Source organism: Eufriesea mexicana, unplaced genomic scaffold (assembly GCF_001483705.2).
Source record: "Eufriesea mexicana isolate 0111107269 unplaced genomic scaffold, ASM148370v2 scaffold2134, whole genome shotgun sequence".
Taxonomy (NCBI): domain Eukaryota; kingdom Metazoa; phylum Arthropoda; class Insecta; order Hymenoptera; family Apidae; genus Eufriesea; species Eufriesea mexicana.
Genome location: NW_016910211.1, coordinates 54,874 through 65,286, shown reverse-complemented (window position 1 = coordinate 65,286; position 10,413 = coordinate 54,874). Strand labels below are relative to the sequence as shown.

The 10,413-nt window shown below is 36.7% G+C and overlaps 1 protein-coding gene across 1 annotated transcript in view; it reads left to right on the top strand.

Annotated features, from left to right (window-relative positions):
• Positions 1–361: 361 nt before the first annotated feature.
• LOC108549657 (uncharacterized) overlaps positions 362–10,413 on the top strand; it is a 55,405-nt gene continuing 45,353 nt past the window's right edge. The window contains exons 1-6 of the mRNA XM_017903152.1: positions 362–448; positions 647–2,662; positions 4,728–4,949; positions 5,268–5,396; positions 8,171–8,336; positions 9,390–9,562. Coding sequence (XP_017758641.1) covers positions 362–448; positions 647–2,662; positions 4,728–4,949; positions 5,268–5,396; positions 8,171–8,336; positions 9,390–9,562 — 2,793 coding nt within the window. The remainder of the gene's footprint in view (positions 449–646; positions 2,663–4,727; positions 4,950–5,267; positions 5,397–8,170; positions 8,337–9,389; positions 9,563–10,413) is intronic.

Genomic DNA, 10,413 nt, shown 5'->3' with positions numbered 1-10,413 from the left:
ATGATACCACCATTAAATCCATCGAAATTCTTAAGAATACCTCGCGATTAAAAATAGATTTGTTCGACAGCTTGCTGTCGGTAAAGAGGGAAGAAAAGAAAAGGGAAACAGATCAAAGATTCATACAAACGTTTTAAATGTGAATATTTCATTTTGCTAGAAATATTCCATTTTATGTAAAAGCGTAGATTATCCAGAGAATATTTATTGGAAATATTACGTGAAACGATCTTACCTTTTCCTTTCAAATACATTTTATAATAAAAATAATATATTCGTAATATACAACGAAGTCTCCATTAGTGTATGTGTGTAGAAAATATTAATTAACAAAGTAAACTAAAAGAAAATGATAATGAATATGAATAATAGTCGACAAAAATTTTTAAATATAAATAATATTTCTTACAAAATTTTAAGTACTCGTAGAGTCTTTGTAGGAGTTAGGGTAAATTGTGAAGGTTACAAGTATTGTATTATAGCAATTGTGAAAAGAGATACAATATAAAGGAAGAAATAAAAATTCTGCGCTATCACCAGTCTCGCATTAATTCGAATAATTATTTGCTTTCGCGTTTTCTTTGCTCGCATACTCGTTCATCGTGCTTTCACATTCTGCTTCATCGATATGTGTTACGACTGACAGGTATCCTCGAGGGCACAATTGTCAATACGAGGAATGAGAAATACGAGTACGAGATGCACGCAATTTGACGAAGTAAAAGGCTCAGAGAACACTGTCACAGGGAAAACTGGACCCCGACGTGAAGAGAACGGGTTGAGAGAAATAATCGATTACTACTTCAACAAAAAAATCTCCACCACGCGAATATTTAATGAGTCATTGAATCTCGTTCTCAGGAAAGACTTTGACTTGGGTAGATGTATCGATTTTGCTATTGAAAGTGAACGCTTCAACTCGTCTGAGCAACAAATCGTTCCACTGAAGACGAAACTATCTACCCATATCCTAACTCAGGCTCTACCAATTCGCCTAAACCGATTAAGTAGCGTGCCTGTAATTAATTGTACAAAGAGAAGTTTTTCCTTCAAACTTGTCAAAAGAGAGCCTATCGAAAATAGGTGGTCTACAAAGTCCAACGATCAAGAATCTCCTATAAAAACGACAGGAGGTTATGAGAAATCTGCCAACCAAGAATGTAACTATACACCTGATGAAACTTCCCAGCAAGGCCTCCAGAAGCATCCTAAACAAGTATATTCTCGAACGTCTAATTATGCTTCCCAGCATGATCGTCAGAAACTTCCTAAACAGGAATATTCTGAAACACCTGATCATACCTTCCAGCAAAATGCAGAAGACTCTCCTGGACAAGTAGATTCTAAAACACATGATCAAATTTCAGAGCAAGATCCTAGATTAATATATACCCAAGCATCTGATCATACTTATCAACAAGATCCTCAGAGTTCTCTTGCTCAAGTAAGCGTCCAACCATCCACTCACGCATGCCAGCAAGATACTCAGGTTGTTTGCCAACAAGGACATTCTCATCCACCTGATCATACTACTCAGCCACCTCCAATAGATCAATCTCGTTCGAACTATCAAAATACACAGCATCCAGATGTGGAAGCTGTTCATTCCATGCAAAAGTCGGGTCCATCCGATTCCTACAAACCCGAAGAGTACAAAAGCGTCGACAAGGCAGCGACAAATTTCGAGGATTATAAAAGGTCGTGGGAAAATTATCTCAAAACGATCCCAAAGGTCTGTAAACCACAGTATCCCCAAGATTGTCAACCTGATCGTATAAAGAGCAATCGATTCGTCCGCTGGCGCGATCAGACTGACTGCAAGTCGCCTGGTCTACGTCAGACGACATACGATGCAGCCAAAAAAGGGTCAAAGATGCTTCCAAAAATAGACACAATCGCGTTTCTCGCGAAGAAACGTACCTCTGACGCGATCAAAACGTTTCTCTGTATGATATCAGAGAAAAGGAAGAAGCTGAAACCTTCCGAGGACATGTCTGACTCTCTATCAGACGAGGTTAAGCCTGACCCACCACCGCCAAAGTCTGTTCACTGGTCTGAAAGGACAGAAATGGACCAGTATCACAAGAAACGCAGCTCGTCGACTTGTCCTTCTCCTATGGTATTCGTTCCTTACGATGAATCAAGTAAAAGCACGTCAGAACGTCCAACGAAACGTCAGTCCAGTTACGACATTCATAGTTGCTTATCTCCATCGTATAAGAAATCCTTGGAGAGAGCTGATAAGACATGCTTCCGACATCCATCCGCTGAAAGATGTACAGGGAGTCAATCGAATTTCGTTGATCCTTCGTGTATCTCGTCAGTTAAGCTGTCAGATATCTCGTCAACGAAGCCGTCAAGTGTCTCGTCAACGACGCCATCAAAAGCCAGGTGCAGAGTCTCGAAGACTGATGCATCGAGTGCGAAGTATAGTTATCACAAAGACCCCCGAGTGGAAGATGCACGAAGGACCTGCGATAATAGGTTGATGGAAGCCGACGCGAAGCGTTCGAAACAGCCACATGGAATGTACTTACCACCACGAAAGAAGCGTATATGTTACAAGTCATCTGGCGAATGGCAGAAGCAGAAGTACCAAGTCAGAGTGAAGATCTATAAGTCGAATGATGGCCTGGATCCACGACCACCTGTACTGGTGGAAGTGCGTAAAGGTAGTCGTAATTCTTGAGAACACGGAGTAACCAAGACTAAGTCCAGTGGAATTTTGATGTTACTCGAAACTTCCTATCTGCTTGGTTATCGCCATGTCGATATCGTGGGAACTATGGAAGGCGTGACGAGACTGGAGAAAATTGATGAGAAAGTAGGAAAGAAAAGAAGAGACTGGGGTCCTTGTATATTATTCTTTCTTATTAATTTTGCTAAATTATTAATTCTGCAATCTTTGTCTTTGATTTAATTATCCGAAAATACTGTAAAAATTTTCATCACGGCGTATTTTATATTATTTCATCTGATTCTTGATAATTGCGATAAATAAAGTAAATAGGGGTATTTACGATAGTAATATTCAGATATGAAAGGAAATGTATCTTCTCGTTTAAAAATCCTGCGAATTTATTTTTCTTTCATTTATTAAAGATATATTTATGGGAAATGGAAATACTTAATGTATTTTATCCGTAATACAGTGCAAAAATTTAAATAATAAATAAAGGTATCTTGCTTATCGTAGCATACGAGTATTATTTCTGCAAACATTCGTAATCCAGTGACGTGGTACGAATATTACCTCGTAGTTACATCGGGTTTAGAATAATTAGAGTCGAAGTAAATACCAAATAATAAAAATACAAGCGTACTTCTCTTGCTAACTCGATAAAGGCACGCTGGGACCATGCTTCCATTGTAATTCCATTGCAATGGAAATGCTTCCATGCGGGCTGCACTCTCGAAACAAAGAAACATACGTCGTGAAAAAATGGGGCGCAAGTTGTCACGAGCAAAGAAGCAGTAAGAAGCTCGCCTGCAACAGCTGTTGCCAACTTTTCACATTTATCATTACGTTGCGCCATATATTTTAGCCGTCGCGTATCGCGCATACCATGAAACAAACTTGTGCATCAAATAATCTTGCTATACAGAGCAACACAAATTTCCCCCCCGATCTGAAAATATGACGGATATTCCGTCCTTAATGAATACCCTGCAAAAGTCTGCGACGACTTGCATCTTTTCCTTCCGCCGTTAACGATTCTCGAAAAGGAAAAGAAGAATGAAGCGGAAGAAGGAAACTTCCCATGCTAGTTTAATGCCATTTCCATTTAACGTAGCTCGTACCGAACGTAAGTTCGTCTTAAGGCTACCTCTAATTTCCGAGCGTTAGTCTACACTAGCGCCACCATCGTCGTTTACTCCCGACGAGATTAAGACACTTTTACGAATAATTATATTTCTCCTTTGACCACGACGTTAGATGAATCTCGGTGAATATTTTCTCAGTTAAATGAGCTACAGTAGCTCGCGTATGTATTTTTGTCGAAATACACTCGTACATGAAAATTTTTGACGACTTACATTTACGTCTTTCAACCAGACAAATATGCGCTTGAATACAATGGTATAATATGTTACACGTAGGAAGGGGGATTATTATTGTATCATTAAAGAATAGTGAAGAATAATTCACTGATACGTTCGATATTTATATTATATTTACCAAAAGCGTGCATCGTCGGGAAATTTCAATGAAATATATAATATTAATTAAAAGCGTAATTAATCGAGCAATAAAAGGTTTCGATACAAAATGCATATTTTATTACTGTAGCAGCTCAGAGATTTTCTATCGAGATTAATTATTTATAAAATAATTTTGTAAATTCGCATACACCGAATTTGATGAAGTTTGTATGAGAAAAAGTTTCCGAAAAAATTATTTTATAGTATTTTCTTCATCGGCCATTGTCCATATTAAAGGGGTGAAAACAGTCATCAAAGTTAGAGTTCAAAAACTAATTTTCTTTTAATATCTCGCGAACCAAAATGACTAAAAACAAAATTCGATAGAATTTTCATTTGTGGACAAAGAAAGTAAATTTTTCTTTAATAGCATCAAATTTTCCTGATCTCTAAATAATAAATGACAACGAATGACGAGAGGAGGATGGTGATAGAATGTTAAATTCAATCGAGCAAACTTTGTTGTTATAATTGCCCTGTTTCCCAGACAAAGACAGTTAATATGAAATCGTTTTTTGTTGCAGATAGTAGACGACTGGTACCACATGGTGCACACGTCGGTGGTGAAGAGATCAGCGGAACCGCATTTCGGGGTACAAGAGAGACTAATACAAGACCGCAGAGTGCGTCGTGCGGAACAGCAGCGGGTAAAATCACGAACGAAACGGGATCTGATAATCAAACGCGGTCCGTCCAACCTGAAAACCGTTCTGAACGACGACATGTGGCCCCAAATGTGGTACTTGGTTAGTTGAATATGTTCATTTCTCTCGCTAGATCGATCAAACGTGCACGGGCTACTCGGTTGAAAGTGGCACCATGATACATAGACAGAAATAACTACCTAGATATTTTAATTTTCACGCTAAATTCATGCTAATTATAACTTACATTCCCTCGATCTTACATTTAAATTCTCGGAGCCAATTATCGTCTAAGGACGAAATTGAACGGATTTAAAATCGCTTATCCCTGGCACGATTGAGTAAAAATTTGGAGGCTTGTTTGCGTTCGTAAATTGAAGAAAAACGTATTAAAGCACGACTATCGATAATTGATTTCAGAACAGGGGTAAGGGGTTAGATATGAACGTGCAGGAAGCCTGGGCCGAAGGAATTACGGGACACGGCGTCGTAGTCACGATCCTTGATGATGGATTGGAAAAAAACCATCCTGATCTCTGTGATAACTACGTAAGTCTATATTATTACCATAATAATAACGTCATCGACTCGTGTCAGAAAAATTACTATCTTTACGTAACCAAAAGACTTCCGAGTGCAAAGGGTTGAAAAATTCGCGATTTTCACACGGTTTTGTCGATATTCCCTATCGTTCCAATATTAGTATACAAGCTGTCAAAACGAGTATACACCTGTGCAGAAATATAACGATTCAAAATTAAAACGTCTAATCCCACCTTGGTTTCGATAAAACGTTCCTGCTATTCGTTCAAAGTCGAAACGAGTATGCAGCTACAACGCTTGACGGTAGGAGGATCAATTTCCTGCCAATTTATCAGGGTCCGCTGCACTTCGCACAAAGATCGACAGCTCGCACGAAACAAACAGAGCAGACAGGTCGAGGGAAACTGCGCAATAGGACGGATAGAGGAGACTGTCGGAACGGTGCCAAAAACTGTACAGCCGTTTGGAAACTGCCGCGAGAGGTCCTGTATACCGAATGTCTAACTCCGAGCGCGGAAGGTTGTCGCGGTGGAAATTATCAGAGGGCAACGCGTCAGATACGTCCGCGCGATTAATGTAGCACACGATCGACCCTGAGGTAACGCGGCAAGTACTCGAAGGAAGGGGTTCGCGGACTGCAAGAAGTGGACTCGTGGCGAAATTGTCGAAGTTAGCAGTGAAACTCGGAGCCAGCCAACGAGTCAAACACTAGACCCGAACCGCACGAGAGAAACGCGTGTGTTTACTGGCAAATGGCCGGGGTTAATAAGGCAACCACGAACAAACGTGTATCGAGCTGCACAATTTCCCGGCAGATGCCTATGATCAGACTCGGTCTACTCTGGTCGATATTGATCTCGCGAATGGCACGACCTTCGTGGACGAATTTCGTCGATGAAGTTGAAGTCTGTAATTTTTAGAAAGATAGGATTTTCGTATTTGGATATTGGGAGGAACGTCGAATTTTTTCGTGGTTGGTGCTGCGGGATTGGTTTCACGTGTGAGATGGTACGAATGTGAATGCGTATGCTCGAGTGGGGATATTTTTTTCATGTGTGAGAGGATCTTGTAGGCTCCATTTTAGTCTTGGATGCTGATGGGAGATACGTGAAACGAAAAATAATAATGAGTACTCATAAATTAAAAGTGAAACGACAAACATCTGTATAATACGAAAAGCGTAAAGACTGTCAACAGGGTTAATTGTGAAATAAATTATAATTTAGAAAAGAAACAATCTTATGGTTGACGATTTTTATGGGAAAGAAGTCAATCGCAGAAAAGGAAACAGAAAAGAGTACATATTGTTAGTGCGAGGAAAAGAGTATTAGAGAGATAGAGAAATACACTGTGGAACGATTATAGTTATTAACCCTTTGCACTCGAGAGGTGAGCCTAAGTCACCGTTTAATCAAATTCCGAAGACCTATGTTAATGAAGATATCAAATCTAAACTAATCTAAGATTGCATGGAATATCGAAATCAAATAATTTTAAGTCTTAATTTATACCCAATTCCTTATTTCCCGTTTCAAAAATATCCTCTACGTTACAGCAGAAAGTTATTAAATTGCTATTTCTCTGTAACCAAAATAATCACCGAGTGCAAAGGGTCCAATTATTTAATCTATTTATTATCTATTTATCTATTTATTATAATCTATTTATTATATATCTATTTTGTAATCAATATTAATAATAGTGTTTTATAATTTGCACTATCGTCAAATTCACTCACAAATGTGTCACAAGTGATATTGTGGAAAATTCTTTTAATTAATATTAAATAACAAATGCTTCGATTATTCTCGAGCTTATAGGAAGGTGTATGGGTTCTTTAATTTCGCGAAGAATGATTTGATATTTTTCTAATTTTGTAACTGAGTAGGAGTATAAAATATTGTTTCGTGGGAATGCAATCGATGTGATTTCGTAATTTTTTCGAAGGAATTGTTTAACCAATAAAAGGAAGATATTGCACGAAAGAAATCGAGAATCGTGATACTGAACTCGGACTTTAAAACAATTTTTAAACTGCCCGAAGGAAAAAGCAATTACTTCGGATCCAGTAGGAAATCGATATTCACGATGAAGTTCGTAAAATTGTAGAGAAGTTGTATTCATTAATTACGAAAGTAGTTCACGCGATATTAATCAAACATCTTATCGAACGATAAGAAGAAGAGGTGCAGTATAATACGAGATATTGTCGAGCAATTAGGTTGTAAAACAGACACGAGGCGAAAAGAAACAGGAAAAGAAAGTAAGAAACACTAAAATTAGTATATTAGTACGTATAATTAAAATAAATATATTTATATTTAGAAATAAAAATATTATTAACCCTTTGTACTCGATTGTTGTCTCTCAGAAAACTAGAAAAATAGTAATTAATAGTAATTATATAGGAGAAAATGAAATTGTCAGAAATATATTTCCCCAATAAAATTTAGACCAAATTTTCGTTGGAATAAAGTAATTACTTCCAATTCTGTACCATTCTCTTTCTAGTTATTTATTTTTCGCGTGTAGAGGTTAAAAGAATTTTACTGAAATACGATAAAGAAAATTAAAACATGAGCAATATTATAGCATAAAAGATTCAAAGTGGGTAATTCTTTGACATGTCAAAAATGTTACAATAATTTCTCGATAAAAATTTCATTTTTCCGATGACATTTATATAATACCAGTTTAATATTTAATATTTATCGCGTGTAATTTAAGCTGTAAAATGAGGCACAAGATTGACGGGAAAAATACGAAAATATACGTTGCAGGACCCGCAAGCGAGCTACGACGTCAACAACCATGATGAAGATCCCATGCCGCGATACGATGTCGTAGACAGTAATCGACATGGCACCAGATGCGCCGGTGAAGTGGCTGCAACTGCTAACAATTCCTTGTGCGCTGTGGGAGTTGCATTTGGAGCTGGCGTTGGTGGTAAGTGTGCTCGAAGAATGGAGTTCAACCATTAGATCGAAGCATAATGACAGTCATAACTGTATCTATAAACATATAATTTACAAACAGCATTTCAAGATGTTGCATATTCGATGTTCAATTCGTATAAAATCCAAGACAGTATTTTGCAATTAAAATAAATTAATTAAATTAAATAAGAGATACTTCCATCGTTTTGCTGTCAAATTTTTACGTGGAAACTGACAGAAGATGGAATTTAATTTAATAAATTGATGCCATTTGCTATATTGAGATAGAAAAATTTGTGTAGAGTTATTATCTTATGGAATAGCGTGTCTATTATTATTATTATTATTATTGTTTTTCGTTAATGGTTTTCTTCATTATCATATTTTTATGAAACCTTTAGTCTTCTTTTCTTCAATGCTAAATCTACAAGGACCAGTCAAATTCTACTAGATGGAAGAATTAGAAAAATGAAAGAGGAAGAGTTTCAAAGGAAATAGAAATAGAAAATATTGAACAACTACGTATATTAAAGGAACTGTCGAAAATTCGAGGGGATTAACTAATAACACTGAATAGAGAATTTTTAATTAAAAATTTGAAGTCGGTTGTTTAAGCTATGATAATTTTGGCGTTAAATATTCCTGTCTAATAATGTATTCAACTTCTTGCAATTGGAGAGGGATTAGATAATAAATTCTTATAATTATAAGAATAATAAACGGTTCAATAACTATATTTATATATCATTATATAATTTAAGAACTATGGGAACCATATTTATTCGAAGACGTAGCAAACTTTCCAAACAATAACTATATTTATATATCATTATATAATTAAAGAACTATGGGAACCATATTTATTCGAAGACGTAGCAAACTCTCCAAACCTAACTCAATAAATTCGCCGTTGTATATTATACAAATATTACCAAGTATCGCAATTTTAGTAATTAACATACAGAAACTTGGTAAATGAAATTACTAGTAATTGAAAATTGAAAATAAAAGTCGGGTCCGAAATAACTAATTTAATTAAACGCCTTTCATCTTATTCCCATAGGTGTGAGAATGCTAGACGGAGACGTAACGGATGCTGTAGAGGCAAGATCTCTGAGCCTGAATCCTCAGCACATCGACATTTACAGTGCGTCCTGGGGTCCCGATGACGATGGAAAAACGGTGGATGGTCCAGGTGAACTCGCCACCAGAGCTTTCATCGAAGGGATCACAAAGGTTGGTAAATACGTCACCCTTCGCATACACCAAACCGAACTAAGCATTAACGTCGCGTCACGATTTTCTCTGCCACGCAAATACGTGTCGGTGATCAAAGATTAACGGTTGGGAAATGTCGGAAGCAGTGAAGACAAATTTTCTTGCCAAAGAGATTCGCGTGAACGATAAAAATAAGAAATTAATGCTTGGAAAGCCTCCAAAACGGAAAAGGCAAATTTCTTCACCACAGGAATTTACGCGAACGCTGAAAAATTAATGCTTGGAAAATCCCAAAAACCGCCAAAATGAGAAAAACAAATTTCTTTGCCATGAAAATCCACTCGGAAAAATAAAAAAAATCCTGTACAGTAAAAGTTCACGACGATAACGAAGAATTAATTCGTGAGAAATCTCAGAAACTGTGAAAATAAATTTCGTTGCCATAGGATGTCACGTTAGCTATAAAAAAAATTAATATTTGGAAAATCTTAGAAGCAAGAAAGACAAGTGTTTCTATTTTTCTTTCTCTTCTTTTTTTAACTCAAAATGTAAGAAAAGGTAGAAGAAAATCGTCATATAAATTTCAAAATATTGTCATAAATTTATATTCAGACATTTCTTCTTTTCCCTAGTCAGAGCCATAACTGTATCTTCATTAATCAATATACTTCCTCATTTCTTCCCATTCGATAAGTAGAACAGCCGTTATAGAGTCAGCCATTAGAACCCATTTTTGAACCTGCTTACACATATCTCTATATAATTCCTACAATTTTCGCTATTTTATGCTAAAAAAAATTGAAAGTATTTTCAAACAAAGTCTTATACAAAGTCTCATAGCTTCTTCTCAAGAAATTCACAAACATTCC